This window comes from Prionailurus viverrinus, chromosome E2 (genome assembly GCF_022837055.1).
Source record: "Prionailurus viverrinus isolate Anna chromosome E2, UM_Priviv_1.0, whole genome shotgun sequence".
Classification (NCBI taxonomy): domain Eukaryota; kingdom Metazoa; phylum Chordata; class Mammalia; order Carnivora; family Felidae; genus Prionailurus; species Prionailurus viverrinus.
Genome location: NC_062575.1, coordinates 42,772,643 through 42,787,491, shown reverse-complemented (window position 1 = coordinate 42,787,491; position 14,849 = coordinate 42,772,643). Strand labels below are relative to the sequence as shown.

General features: G+C 51.0%; 1 protein-coding gene across 1 annotated transcript in view; it reads left to right on the top strand.

Moving 5' to 3' along the window:
• The first annotated feature begins 1,067 nt into the window (after positions 1–1,067).
• RHPN2 (rhophilin Rho GTPase binding protein 2) overlaps positions 1,068–14,849 on the top strand; it is a 58,875-nt gene continuing 45,093 nt past the window's right edge. Inside the window, exons 1-2 of the mRNA XM_047835193.1 lie at positions 1,068–1,167; positions 14,679–14,794. Of these exons, the coding sequence (XP_047691149.1) occupies positions 1,099–1,167; positions 14,679–14,794 (185 nt within the window). The 5' untranslated portion in view covers positions 1,068–1,098. The remainder of the gene's footprint in view (positions 1,168–14,678; positions 14,795–14,849) is intronic.

Here is a 14,849-nt window from a genome sequence, read left to right as displayed (position 1 = left end):
AGCAGCAACAGCGCAAAATTGTCCCTCGGTTGGGGGAGGGGGTTAGGGACTGCAGGACAGCAGCCGGGAGGGGCGTGGCCCCGCGGGCCGGGGGAGGGGGGCTTCCGGCTCGGGCCTCAGGATCCGCCCCCGCTGTCTATTGGTCAAAGGGGGTTTGTGGTGAGAGGGTGGTGTGAACCCCGTCCCAATGGTCCCCCCTTTTGCTCCTAAGCTAGGCGCGTCCCTACACCCCGGCTAAGGGCTTTAACATGCATTTTCGTCGTAGTTCTGGCAGCTTGAGAGAGCATGATGTGGCCCCATTTTGCAGCTGAGAAAACTGAGGTTTTAACTGGTAGAGGTGCTCAAGGACATCCACCTCTATGGCACAAACCTCTTTCTGGGGATCCCCCAGCACCATCCGCGACCCTCAGCGGATCCGCCTAGTCTCTGCAGCGAGGGTGGGGGGAATAATGAGGTTGACCGCCACGCCACCAGGTCTGAGTCACCCACCTAAGGCTCGCAGGGGCGCAGCCAGCTCTCTCTCAGGGTCCCCGACTCGGGCCCGGGTCTCCCCGGGCCGGAAGCTGTTCCCGACCGCTCGGCTTAGGGTCCAGGACTCTCGCCGAGCCCTCTACGTGGCGTCGGGTTTGGTCACTGTCCCGCGGCACCCGTGCTCCTTCGGGGAGGGGCCACGACTTCCCCCACGCTCGCTGCGTTTACCCCCAGGGCTCCAGCAAAGGGGCCGGGTCCCCAGCCCCGGCCTTGCTGCGGCCTCGGAGACCCCCGGCCCGCCTCTGCGCCACAGGGCTGAGACAGCAAACTGCGAAGCCCAGATTAGGACCGAGAGGCTCGGAGAAAGCGAGCGACGCGCCCCGGGGCCCCGGAGGCTAGCCTCGGGGGCCTGGGGCGCGGCTCCCCAGGCCAATCTTGAGCCGGGGCGGGGCTGGGGGCGTGGTGTTGGCGGGCGGGGCCCGGTCTCCAGGGCTCCCGGCCTGGCCTGGGGCGGGGCTGGAGGGGCCGCAGCGCAGGCGGGCGGGGCGGGGGCGTATCCGGGCGCTCTCCCAGACCGACGCGCTGCGGAGCCTCACTCAGTCTTCGCTCCGCGCCCGCGCCGCAAGCATGACCGACGCGCTGCTGCCCGCGGCCCCCCAGCCGCTGGAAAAGGAGGGCGACTGCTACTTTCGGAAGGTGGGCGGCTTCGGGTGGGCGGGGAGCCTACGGGTTCCAGACCTTCTGCCCCCAGGCTGCGGAAGGGGCTTCGGGAGCTCGGGGCCGGGGTCGACCAGGCCAGGAGGGGGAGGGGGCGCACCGGCCTGGGGTGGGCGGGGCAGAGGCTCTGGGCGAGGGCTCCGGGCGGTGGTGTACCGGGCGGCCAAGTGCAGGTGGCTTCCGGGGCTGGGGGCGGGGAGGGGCTCCTGGGGCTACCCCGCACAGGTGGCGGAGGAGGCTAGGGGCCAGGAGGGGTGCCCCGGGTCACCTAGGCCGACTATCCCGCGCCCCTGGGGAAGGGATCAATTCCTAGTTGTGGAGGTGTCCGCGGACTTGCTGCACGTTGGGACCCGAGCCCACCTTAGACCCGAGCGCTTGGCGGGGTGGAGATAGATCACCCCAGGTGGCTTGGCGTTCTCCTTTTGCCTCCAGAACGCTTCCAGTGTCCGCTTCTCCGACTTTTAGAAGGAAGGGGAGAGCTGCCGGTTGGGAGGTGACCTCTGCGTTGCCCCCTTTCTGCCCGAAGTCGCCTGGGAGGGAGTGCGCGCGGCAGACATGAGGGCGCGGCCTCGCCCCTGCTCACTTTATGCTAAAGAGTATTTATCTGATTGTTGGAAAGACCCGCTAAGAGTGCTGGCTTGGCGGGAGATTGTTATTTCCGTGCGACCCTCCGTACGCCCCGCTGGCCCTGGGATAACAGCCCTGCAGCCCAGTCCATCAAAAGCGACCCCAGTTCGCAGAGCTAGGGCGCTGAGATGCCCTCAGGTTGGCATGAAAATGCTTTCGAACCCGGAGACACGGTGAGACTTTCCACCCTGCCTCCTTGTAGGTTCCAAAGAATCTAAAAATAGCCTTCGGAGGTTGGCCAGGTTTGACCCGGTGGGTTGAGAGATTGTTTCTTTATAACCCATAAGACCCAAGGCAAAGTGTGTAATTATAAATAGGGAAGTGAAACTTTCTCAGTCAATTCTTAATTGTTCAAAGCCTAACGATCCAGTCGGTAAATGATCTTGGCATCTTCCTTCTTTCACATGACACAGACTTTGGGCTTTTCTCTTCGGCAAGGAGCAGTGGCCCCAGGGGGTGGGCAGGGGAGGGGAATTGGAACCAGGTGACAATAGAGTGGGAAAAATTCTTTTTGGTTAAATTGCTTTTCACATTTTAAAAAAAAAAAGAGTAGTTTTAAGGTATATTTAAGTTCAAAGATGTCATCATGGAATTACAGGATTATAACTTCTAATTATGTGTGGCATTTGGGGCAGAGGATCACAGGCCATGGAATTGCAGAGGGAGGTGGAGCCTGGGAATCCCTAGATCTTGGTCCTCAGGCCCCAGAACCTGGCTGCCACCCTGGCAAAATTCCTGTGTAGCCTTCAGCAAGTTGCTGCCTCTTCCTGGGAATTCATTTCTTTCCTGAATTGTTTGTTCTCTGAACAGGTGGGAGTCTGGACCCACGGCAGCATTTGGGGGAGATGACAGAGGGAGGGGTAGAAGAGATGTGGAACGCCTGTGAGGGTTCCATTCCCAAGTCTTCCAGAACAGGTGTTCCAGGGAAGGATGTGCACAAGAAAGAGAGGGGATGGCTGGTGGGGGAACTAGGAAAGGATGCAAGGTTGGGTGTATTTTATTTTATTTTTTAAAGATTCTATTTTTTTTTTTTAATTTTTTTTTCAACGTTTTTTATTTATTTTTGGGACAGAGAGAGACAGAGCATGAATGGGGGAGGGACAGAGAGAGAGGGAGACACAGAATCGGAAACAGGCTCCAGGCTCCGAGCCATCAGCCCAGAGCCTGACGCGGGGCTCGAACTCACGGACCGCGAGATCGTGACCTGGCTGAAGTCGGACGCTTAACCGACTGCGCCACCCAGGCGCCCCTAAAGATTCTATTTTTAAGTAATCTCTACACCCAATACGGGGCTCGAACTTACAACCCCTGAGATCAAGCGTGGCATGCTCTACTGACTGAGCCAGCCAGGTGTCCTGGTTGGGTGTTTTTTTAGATGCAGTGTCTCTGGTGGTAAATGGGAGAATCATGGGTATAAAATAAGGTGAATCACTGCTTTACAATTAGAACCATCTCTACAAGAAAAGGAGATCTTGTAATGATCGTAGTGCTACATCATACCAGCTCAAAGAATGTTCTTTGTACCAGAATAATAAAAGGTGTTGATGGTGAACCTTTCTCAATTTGTGATCTGAGCCAGTTTGACCTAAAACGAATGCTCCCTGAATGAAAGAGGTAGATGTTCCACAGGTGAGAAAGGGAGGAGGAGCACTGTAGGTAGCCAGAAGAGCAAGGGCAAAGGCATGGAATTGTGAGCACTTGTGAGGGAGCCCTCTAGGGTGTGGAGGTATAAGTGGGAACCAGGCTGTTCAGGGTCACGCATCCTGCTAAGGAACCTGGGAACCTCAGGGACCCATCAGAGTGTTTCAAGAAGGACCAGACATGAGAGATTCGTGCCCCAGAAAGCTGAGCGATCTCCGAGTGGGGGATGGGGGAGAGGCAATGGTGGGGAGGTAGGGAGGAGTTGGGGGTTTAGTCTCCTGCAGTTTTCAACATCTCTGCCCTTTCTGCTCTGATACCATTGATGGACCACTGCTGGCTTTTCAGTTATAAAGTGCTGTGTAAACACAGCCTCACCACCCATCCTAATGACCAGCTTGCACCACTAACTTAAACCAGGGGTCCGTCCAGGCTGGAGGCAGGGATCCCAGTGAGGAGGTGAGAATGATAGGCAGCAGCAGTGTCCGTGGGATGGGGAGAGCTAACGGATAGGATATGGCGAGGAAGGTGCTGCTGACGAGTGCAGGCTGTCTGCCCTAGGTGTCTGGGTGGATGGCCAGGCACCTCACTGAGGTGGGGGGAACTTGGAGGCTGGTGTATAGAGGCAGGTGGATTTGAGGCCCCCATGACATATCCAAGTGGTGGTCCCAGTGAGGAGGGACCCGGAAGCCATGAAAACACCCTGTCTGGAGATGGGGCTCTGGGGGCACCAGTATAGGAGGCAGTTGGGGTGTTGTGAGAAGGGCCCAAGACAGAAAGGAGTAATACTTCCACTTAGGGGCAGGCAGAGGGATGGGAGGCAAGCCAGAAGGGCTGCAGTATTAAGGAAGCCGAGAGAAGTGATTCTTTTTCATGGAGAGGTGGGGTTGACAAATCAGAAGAGCACTGGAAAATACTGGATTTAGATATTCAGGGGCTTGTTAGTCAATGGGTGGGTAGAGAGTCAGGGGCAAAAGCCAATGAGGTGGGGTGCAGAGGGAGAAGGGCAGAGAAGGTGATGGGTGCAGTGAGATGGGGGTGGAGGAGAGACAAGAAGGCAGGTTCATTTCAGAATGAGGAAGTCTTTCAGCTTTTTAAAGCTGAAGGTAAGGAAGTTCGGGGTGGAAGGCAGGTTGAAGATTCAGGGGAGAAAGAGAACAAGCTATGGAGGGGTCCCAGGAGGTGAGGGGCAGGGCAGGGCTGGGACGCAGCTGCCGGACAAGCTGGGTGGGTGAGCCAACCAGGGGCAGTAAGCGAGGACCCCTGAGACTGGAGTTACCACCAGAGTGGGCTCCCCCATCCCGTTCTTGTACTTTGGAGATTTTGTGCACACTTAGAGGATCAAATTAATTTCTGCTAAAATCAGGCTTCTCTTTCATCCTGTTCCTTATCCTATCGTCTTTCCCCTCCCTTTTTTCTCGAAAATGCCATTCTGCTCTATTCATTCAAAAAGCATTTATTGAGTGACAGCTCTAAGCCTGACCTCTGTCAGATTCTGGGGCAGACTCAACTCCGTGGCCCTTCACAGGGGGCCTCGTGTCCTGGGGTGCGGGCAGTGCTGGGAGTCGGTGCTTTGTCCGGATAGCTCAGGCCATGCTTGAATAGGAATCCGCTTCTTTGCTTTAGAACAGAGTGCAAAATGTTGGGGGCGGGGGGGAGTCTGCGTCCATATTCAGAGCTTCAACTCTGTTTTGTGTGACTCGCACACAAAATGGAAATGAATTGTCCAAAAAGCTCACTCTGCCGGCAAGACCTGGACCCTGCACAAGACCATCATTGGCAGAGAGGGAGGTTCCCCAGTAAATCAGCATCTTCTTGGGGTCGTGTAGGACTTGGCTCTACAGAAAGCCCGAGGACACGAACACAGCTTGGCCTCAGGTCAGGCCTCCTGGGCTGGCAGCTGCGGGGGTGGGGGTGGGGGGCTCCCAGTTAAAAACAAACAAACACAGAATACTTTCTGGCCCGTTGCATTGTGTTTCTCTCATCTCTGGCTTCTCACTGATTTTTTTTTTAATGTCTTTAATGTTTATTTTTGAGAGAGAGAGAGTGAGCGGGGGGAGGGGCAGAGAGAGAGGGAGATACAGAATCCAAAGCAGGCTCCAGGCTCTGAGCTGTCAGCACAGGGCCCGACACGGGGCTCAAACTCACGAACTGTGAGATCATGACCTGAGCCAAAGTCGGGCGCCCAGCCGACTGAGCCACCCAGGTGCCCCATCACTGGTTTTTCCTTTTGTTTTTCCTTTACGTTAATATGTTTAAATAGAGGCACAAGCTCGGTGGCTATAAATTGCTTTCTTAAAAGAATGACCAGTGGAAATGGAGCTTCTTTTCCCAGATTTTCATGCTCATCTTAATGAACGTGTGCGGGAGAATGGAACAGTGTGTGTTCCGACCTATAGTTAATGCAGAGGAGTGTACGTTTCCAGGACACTTGTCCCTGGAGCTCTCTGGGTGCCTTCGTCCTAAAACCCACAGGAAATCCTCTTCATGGCCAGGAGAGAAAACCAGCTGGAGACAAACTAGAGAAAGCTGTTCTCTAGCGCTGTTGAAAGGGCCCCGCATAAAAGGTCTTAGCACCTTGTGGAAGGAGAAAATCAGGACAAAATGCTGTATTGTCTGTCCTTATCTCTGCCTCTTCATCCTCTGGGAACACCAATGACCCGAAATGAATTTAGCTCCATTGTTTCTACCCCGGAGCTGGAGAAGTTGTTTCTTGTCCACAGAGGCCTCCAGGCTGGACAGGCTTCCAAGGTTCACTGTGTCCTGATTTATGGTCCCTGTTTACTCTAGGCTTCCTTGAGGCTCCAGCAGAGAAGGAAGAATTCTTTTCTTTTCTTTTTTTTTAACCTAGACACTCCTCCTGGTTCCTCCTCTGCACCATTCATCTTCGTGAAGTGTAATTCTGCGTTAGACACATGTGTGCGGGGGAGCTTTCTGTGAGGCCCGGTCCGCCGTGCTCAGTGTCGGTCATGGAGGCTCATCAGCGCCAGCTTTCCGGGGTGTCTGGGCCCCCTCCCCTTGGATGGGAAGAGGGGTGTGAAGGTTGCTGATGCTGCCCTCTGCCCCACCCCATGCACCACCATGGTCTGAGCCAGGTCCTAAAGGCCAGACTGGCTCCAAGTTGATCATGGCCTTGGTGAGCGTCTGCCTGGCTACACTGATACAGGCTAGCAGCCCAGAGGCTGTGTATGACAAGCACCTCTTCACGTTGCTGGATCCTGGCCAGGAGGGGTCCCCTGGCAGAAACAGAATTTTCAGGGTGACTCAGAGGAGAGTCAGCATGATGAGCTAGCTGTAACAGTATAAACGTCTCCTGCTTCCTGGGGCTATTTGGATGGTTCCCAAGACACCACCTGTTGATACCGAGCGTTGGTTTTAGTCCGGTCACCACTTCCTTCTTTGGCTCCGGTACTAGAGTCTCGTGACAGGCTGCATTGGAGGTGGCCACAGAGGACGGTGGGATTGCAGGTGCAGCCCAGCCCCAGGACGGGGTGTCTGGCCGAGTGGGTGGCGAGGGGTGCCGGCTGGGAGCGAGGTCTCCCACCTGCAGCACCAGGGACAGGGGGAGAGATGTGAGTCTTTCTGGACTTCCCGGTCAGACCCACGCAGTTCGGTGTGGCCATATGCCGTTAGAAAGTCCCAGGTTTTGATTGCGTTGTAAGAAGAGAAAAGGGCAGGTGACGGAGAACTTAGGAGTAGTTCCTTTTTGGGGCACCTGGGTGGCTCCGTCAGTTAAGCGTCTGACTCTTGATCTCAGCTCAGGTCTCAATCTCAGGATCATGAGTTCAAGCCCTGAGTTGGGCTCCATGCCGGCCATGGAGCCTACTTTAAAAAAAAAAAAAAAAAAAAAAAGAAGTTCTTTTTCTCCCTTGTTATGTGTCTTGTAAAAGTAACATGAATTATTGTGATTGCAGAAAAAAGTAATTACAAAAATGTACAAATTCACACACACACATACCAGCCCCTCTCCCACACAGACACGCTTTGCAGACAGGAACTGTTAGCTGTGGGTGAGCGCATCTGACCGGGTGAAATAAACAGGTCATCAGGTGGGACTGGAAATATATTTGATCCATGGAGATTTGGTTGATGGTAAAAACTTTGTTACTCATTCAACAGGTTGCACAGTAACTGTGAGTGGTGCGCAGGAGGTGTTGATAAAGACTAGTAGAAGTGACCGCAGGGAGCCTTTAGTGAAGGATCATGGCTAAGTGCTGATTTCATACTGTGGCCTCCCCACCCCCCATGTGAATGGTTGGGGATGCTGGAGAAAAGCAGGTGCTCTGTGATTTGCCGCCACGGCTCCTGGCAGGGATCCTGGAAGGGCAGGAGGGCTCTTGAAAAACGCTAGACTTTGTTTTAATTTTAATGGATGTGGAAAAGCTAGATTCTGTTTCATCCAACGTGCCCTGAATCTCCAGCATGGCGAGAAGTTAAATTAGATGTATGTGTGTATTGCAGGGTACCGCATGCTATTTTGGTGCTTTCTGGTTGACAGCTTCTGGCTAACTCATAAACAAACAATTCTGTTTTCCAAAGTTTGGTGGTTGAGTGGGGGATTGCGTCATCAGGAAGGAGTGAGAAAGGCTGAGAAAATAGAAAACATCTTTGCGCTATAGGAGCAACAAAAAGTACCCTCTTTCCCACGCCCTTTTGTACAGAGGATCCAAAGTTGGCTCTGTGCCGACAGCAGCAAGCCCGATACGGGTCTTGAACTCATGAACTGTGTGAGGGGCTCTAGCTAGGAGACCCTGCCCTGTCACCCTCTGCTCAGTCTTATACCTGACCTGGAGACCCCAAGTTCACACTGTGCCTTCATTTTGCTGGAAAATCATCTACATGCATAAGCTTTACCTTTGACTGTGGAAGAAGAGCCCATACCGGTTTTCTGGGTAGAGGGGAGTCAGGTGCCGGGCACTGACCTGAGTGGGACCCCGGCCGAGGGAGGAAAGACTGCTCCAGTCCCTCTCTCTGCATCTGCCTTCCCGGTGACCTGGCCTTTCTCCCTTTCCTAGTGTCTATCTCTGTAGGTATAGGTTGAGTAATCTTGTCCTTTCTTCCAAATGAAGTGCCTCCAAATTGTGCCTGGGTATCACTTTTAAACACATATTTCCCAGCTGAGCGATGTGACTGTTCACAAAGGGCATGCCAGGGGGATGTTGGCAAATGGAGTTCTCGCTCTAGGTGAACTGATTCTAATTAGGACTAATTGAAAAATGAGTTGCAGGTGCCAGAAAAATCCAATCCAAAATGGCACATAAACACACTGTGGCACATCCCTACAATGGAATTCTCAGCAATAAAAAGGAGCAAACCACCCAGAAGTGCAACAGTGTGGATGGATCCCAAAGCAGAATATTGAACACAATGTGCCAGACACGGAAGAGTATGTACTGTACGGTTCCATTTCTACGAAGTTCTAGAACAAGCAAAAGTCTATGGTGATGGAAACCAGAGTATTGGTGGCCTGGGGATGATGAAGATATTCTAATTTTTTTTAACGTTTATTTATTTTTGAGAGAGTGAGTGTGAGAGGGGGAGGGGCAGAGAGAGAGGGGGACAGAGGATCCAAAGTGGGGTCTGTGCTGACATCAGCGAGCCCAATGTGGGGCTTGAACTCACGAAATGCAGGATCATGACCTGAGCCGAAGTCGGGCGCTCAACCGACTGAGCCACTCAGGTGCCCTGAAAAAGTTTGATTGAGGTAATGATTCCAGAGGTTTATACATTCGCCCAAACTCATTGAACTGTGTATTTAGAATCTACGTATTTTATTATACATAAATTATACCTCAATTTAAAAAATGGTTTAGGCAAGAAAGGGAATGCATTGGCTTCTCTAACTGAGCAGTCCAGAAGAATGGCTTCAGGCCTGGCTTGATCTAGGGCTCAGATGCTGCTGCTAGCAGTTTCTCAACTCTCTTCCCCCTGGACTGGTATTCATTTTGGGGGAGACATTCCCCTGCTGGTGGCAAAGGCCAGTGGGGGGAAAATGAAGGTGTCTTCCTCATGAGTTCTGATTATCCTCTGTCAGGTGCTCACTCTGAGTCCCTCTGAGGGCCAGGGGCCTTCAGTTTCCAACTGACCAGGCATGAGGTCAGTGTTCTTCTTGGAAAGGAGGTAGGGGAGCACTGAGTGTCAAGGACTATGAGGTGGGAGAGGGGGACCCGGTCACTGTGCCCAAAGTATGCACAGTGATGGTGGGCCGCCCTCAGCCGGGAAGCACGTGAGAGGTGTCTGGGGGTTTGTAGGCAAGCTGTCCCAGCCAACATCGCCCCGCATTCCTGCTGCTGACTGCCTCACAGCTCATCTTAGAGTGGCAGCAGGGACGTGGGCTCGAGTCCGGCTCCCACCCTCCCTGCCTTGAGTAGCTCACTTCACCTGCAAACCTTAGGACTGTGGGATCTCAAATGCTGTAGCACGGTCCACAACTGGCCGTCTGACTCATGACACATGCCCTGTGATGAAGTTGAGGCCTCACTCAGTATTTGCTTTTCTGGGTGTTGGCTGTTGGACCGTCTTCCGGCGTTTTAACATTGATGCAAATGTCCACACACAGACTCTGTGTGGCGGAAAGACTCACTTCACTGTAGGACTTGTAGACCATGACCTTCGAGGCCAGGACAGTTCAGCTCTCTGCCCCCACCGCCTCCCTATTCCCGGTTTCCAGGTTAAGCAGGTGTGACAGGTGCTGCCTTGGGCCCTGGCACAAACCTTCGTTTCAGTTGGCAGAAGCTCTCCATCCCGTTAGGAACCCACCAAGAACTGAGGCATGGTCGAGGACTGTGGGTCCCCAGAGAACCGCTGAAGGGGCCAGTGGACAGCTGGCAGCTTCTGGAGATGCCAGGGGGTCTTTATGGCAGTCTTGCCCAGATTTGTTTCTTGGGGCTCCGAGAAGCTTCCACAGTCCTGTGGGTGTTCCTAGTGTTTCCAGCTGGCCCAGCATTCCTACCTGTCAGTAAGAAGTAATGTCATTTTGGTTCTAATTACTCAGTCATATCTAATCCTAAGCATTCCTCTCTCTTATCTAGGAACTTGACTCCGCATCTGTGGGCTAGCCAGAAGTTGGGTAGAGTATAGGAGTAGGAAAAAGTTCTTATCCGTGAACTGGAATGGCAGCTTATCTTAGCTCTGGGAGTGTCCATAAAGGAATTCGTTATTAAAGCTTCTCTGTAAAATGGAACACAGCTTGGGTGAACCATGTGATTTTTGAGTCTGATCAAGCCATCCAGATAAAGCTACCCCTTCATAGTAATTTTAGAAAGTGTAAAGGAAAGAGGAGGGCCATTAGTTTGGGCCTTGAATATTCCATTAGCTTAACAGTAAAGACCTTTTAATCTTATATCTGGAAAAAGATAGTTTTCTGACTTTTATTTTGAATCAGAGATCGTTGGGTGGTTTTAAAGATGTTAACTTTTGGGGCGCCTGGGTGGCGCAGTCGGTTAAGCGTCCGACTTCAGCCAGGTCACGATCTCGAGGTCCGTGAGTTCGAGCCCCGCGTCGGGCTCTGGGCTGATGGCTCGGAGCCTGGAGCCTGTTTCCGATTCTGTGTCTCCCTCTCTCTCTGCCCCTCCCCCGTTCATGCTCTGTCTCTCTCTGTCCCAAAAATAAATAAAAAACGTTGGAAAAAAAAAAAAAAGATGTTAACTTTTAAGACCAGTCCAAATCAGATTCTGAATATCTGTGTAATTCGAATCCTGGTGAGTAAGAATGAGAAATCTTGTGGAAGGAGAAGCATTGTAAATTAACCCGGGTCTGACCCACTAGTCCAAAGGCCACTGATATGGGGAATCCTTGAGATTAGGGCTCTGAATAACTCCTCCCTCCTTGGGGTGGAGGCCACAGACCTGGCTGGGGCAGAGGTGGGGCCAAGTGGAAAGGCAGTGACACAACTGGAGAGAAAGGACATCTTTTCATGGAGTGCTGCCCACCAGCCATTCCTGGGCCGTAACCACTGCCCCCTCTGTGGGCAGGACCTAAAGATAAGCCTCTAAAAGGAACAGAGCCCTCACTCAGATTTCAGGGATTTTACCAGCTGGGGTGGGAAGAACACTGTTAGGTTAAAATTCTTAAACTTTTCAGAGTGAAACATTGCAATCCTTGGGGCACCGGGGTGGCTCAGTCGGTTTGAGCTTCCGACTCTTGATTTTGGCTCAGGTCATGATCTTAAGGTCATGGAATCAAGCCCCGCATCAGGCTCCATGCTCAGCATGGAGTCTGCTTGGAATTCTCCCTCTCTCCCTCTCTTTGCCCCTCCCACACACACACAGTCTCTGTCTCTCTCTCTGTCTCTCTCTCTCTCAAAATAAATTTTAAAAAATTTCAGGTGATCAATAATATATAAAAGAATAAGTTTGCCTTTACCAATAATAAATGCAAATTGTTAGAATAGGATACCTGTTTCAAGTTGCATAGCAACTTGGCAAAGATTAATGCTTTTCAGGGCACCTGGGTGACTTAGTCGGTTAAGCGTCCAACTTCAGCTCAGGTCATGATCTTGCGGTTTGTGGGTTCGAGCCCTACGTCGGACTCTGTGCTGACAGCTCAGAGCCTGGAGCCTGCTTCAGATTCCGTATCTCGCTCTCTTTCTACCCCTCCCCTGCTCATGCTCTGTTTCTCTCTGGCTCTCAAAAATAAATAAATGTTAAAACATTTTTTTTTTTAAATAATACTTTTCAGCTCAACAACAGAAAGATAGCTCCATTTAAAATGGGCCAGTATCTGAATTGATATTTCTCCAAGGAAGATTCACAAATGGTCAATAAGCACATGAAAAGACATTAAACATTATGAACGATCAGGGAAATGCAAATCCAAACCATAAGGAGATATCACACAGATTGTCTGTTAGAAGAAAAATAGTATTATTGATGGTATGGAGAAATTGGAACCCTCATACACTGTTGGTGGGAATGTACAATGGTGTAGCCACTTTGGAAAATAGTTTGACTGTTCCTCAAATGGGTAGGCCCCAAATTAACCACTGACACAACAGTTCCCCTCCTAGGTCTATAGCCAAGAGAAAGAAAAACATAAAAACAGCCACATAAAAATGTATTCACAAATAAGCAGCCCTATTCATAACAGCCAAAAAGTGAAAACATCCCCAAATGTCCATCAAGTGATGAATGGACAAATTAACGTGGTATATTCATATAATGAGGGATTAGTTAGGGGCAAAAAGGAATACGGTACTGATACAAGCTCCAACATGGATGAACCTTGAAAAATCATGCTAAGTGAAGGACGCCCATTCCAAAAGACCTTATTTTTGTAAAATTTCATTTGTAGGAAATGTCCAGAATAAGCAAATGTGTACAGACAGAAAATAGATTTGTGGTTGCCTAAGGCTGGTGGGGAGAAGGGGCAGGGAACAGAGAGTGGCTTTCTTTCTTGGAGGATAATTGGGCTGGGGTGCACTGGAGGTCTTTAAGAGGTTTCTAGGGCCATACCTGCCCTAGAAATATACCTTAAAAAGAAAAGTAGAGGTTCATCAAGATTCATGTTTACAAATATGCACCAAATAATAGCAGACACTTGGATGCAATGTAAATGTCTAACTATAAGGAAATGGTAAATTCTTAAAAAAAGATGGTATTATGCAATTGTTAAATCATGGTTTCGGGGCGCCTGGGTGGCTCAGTCGGTTAAGCCTCCGACTTCAGCTCAGGTCACGATCTCACGGTCCGTGAGTTCGAGCCCCGCGTCGGGCTCTGGGCTGATGGCTCAGAGCCTGGAGTCTGCTTCCGATTCTGTGTCTCCCTCTCTCTCTGCCCCTCCCCCGTTCATGCTCTGTCTCTCTCTGTCTCAAAAATAAATAAACGTTAAAAAAAAAATTAAAAAAAAAATCATGGTTTCAAGAAACATTCCATGGCAAAGGGAAGTTTCATAATAGAGTGTTAAGTGAGGAATTAGGATAAGCTGTTATGTGCCAGTCTGCAGAAGAGAGTTAATGTAGCAGGTCTGAGGCTGCTATCAGGGAGGTTTGCTTGCAAGGCTGTCCCCTGCCTGGTATCTGGGAACCTGGCTCTTGGGAGCGTTCCCTCCATCCCCTAACTGACAAGGTCGGCTCACTTCCCCTAGACTGATGGCACCAACCGTGTGGTTTATGATGAACACCTGCTGGGAGTGTTCCTGCCCGGAGTCTGGAATTTTGGCACGGGCCAGGCACGGGGTGCCTTTGTGATCAGTTCCCGGTAAAATCCCTGGGCATCGATTTTCTAACCTGGACAGTGACATCTCATTCATGTTGCTGAATTTTTGTTGCTGGGGGAAGAAGGTGCTCTGCATGGACCCCCCCCCCCCCCCAGGGGAGGGAGAAGCATAAGGAAGCCTGCACATGGGTTGTTCCACACTCTACCCATGTCTTTTCCTCTGTGATCCAGCTCTGGGTCCTTACTAAGCTGCTGTCATATAGCTGTGAGTGCAACTATGTGCTGAGTCCTGTGAGCCTTAGTGAATCTCTGAACGTGGGGCTGGTCTTGGGAACTCCCAACATTGCACTAATATGAAAAATAATGACATGCACATGAAATGCATGAGCAGGAAAGAAACCAATTCGCAGTGGCTGTTTTGGAGTTGCATCGTTATGAGTGACTTTTATTTTCTTTTATACTTTTCAATATTTTATGTATTTTCCATTTTGATGTTACTTTTATTTTCAGAAAAGGCTCGTTTTTAAAACATTTCTGTTACATTAAATGTTGTCATTTTTATTTTTAAAGTTTATTTATTTTGAGAGAGAACATGTGCATGCAAGAGAGAGTGCATGAGAGCAGGGGAGGGGCAGAGAGAGAGGGAGAGAGAGAATCCCAAGTAGGCTCTGAGCTGTCAGTGCAGAACCCAGTGTAGGGCTCCATCCCACGAACCACTAGATCATGACCTGAGCTGAAATCAAGAGTTGGACACTCAACCGACTGAGACACCCAGGTGCCTCTAAATGTTGTCATTTTTATTTTTATTTTTTTTTTAATGTTCTATTTATTTTTGAGAGAGGAAGAGACAGAGTGTGAGTGGGGGGGGGGGGGGGGCAGAGAGAGAGAGGGAAACACAGAATCCGAAGCTGTCAGCACAGAGCCCGATGCAGGGCTCAAACTCACGAACCACGAGATCGTGACCCGAGCCGAAGTCGGATGCTTAACCAACTGAGCCACCCAGGTGCCCCATAAACACTGTCATTTTTAGAGTGGCTGACCTCTGAAGGGTCATCTCTCATTTTCCTTTAGGGTTGCAATCCCCTTGCACAAACTGGCCGAAGCAAACTGCAGAATCAAAGGGCTGCCTTGAACCAGCAGATCCTGAAAGCCGTGAGGATGAGAACAGGAGCAGAAAACCTTCTGAAGTAAGTGTCTGCTGCCTCAGCGGGGAGCCGGCCTCTCCCGGAGCCTATCCATCCC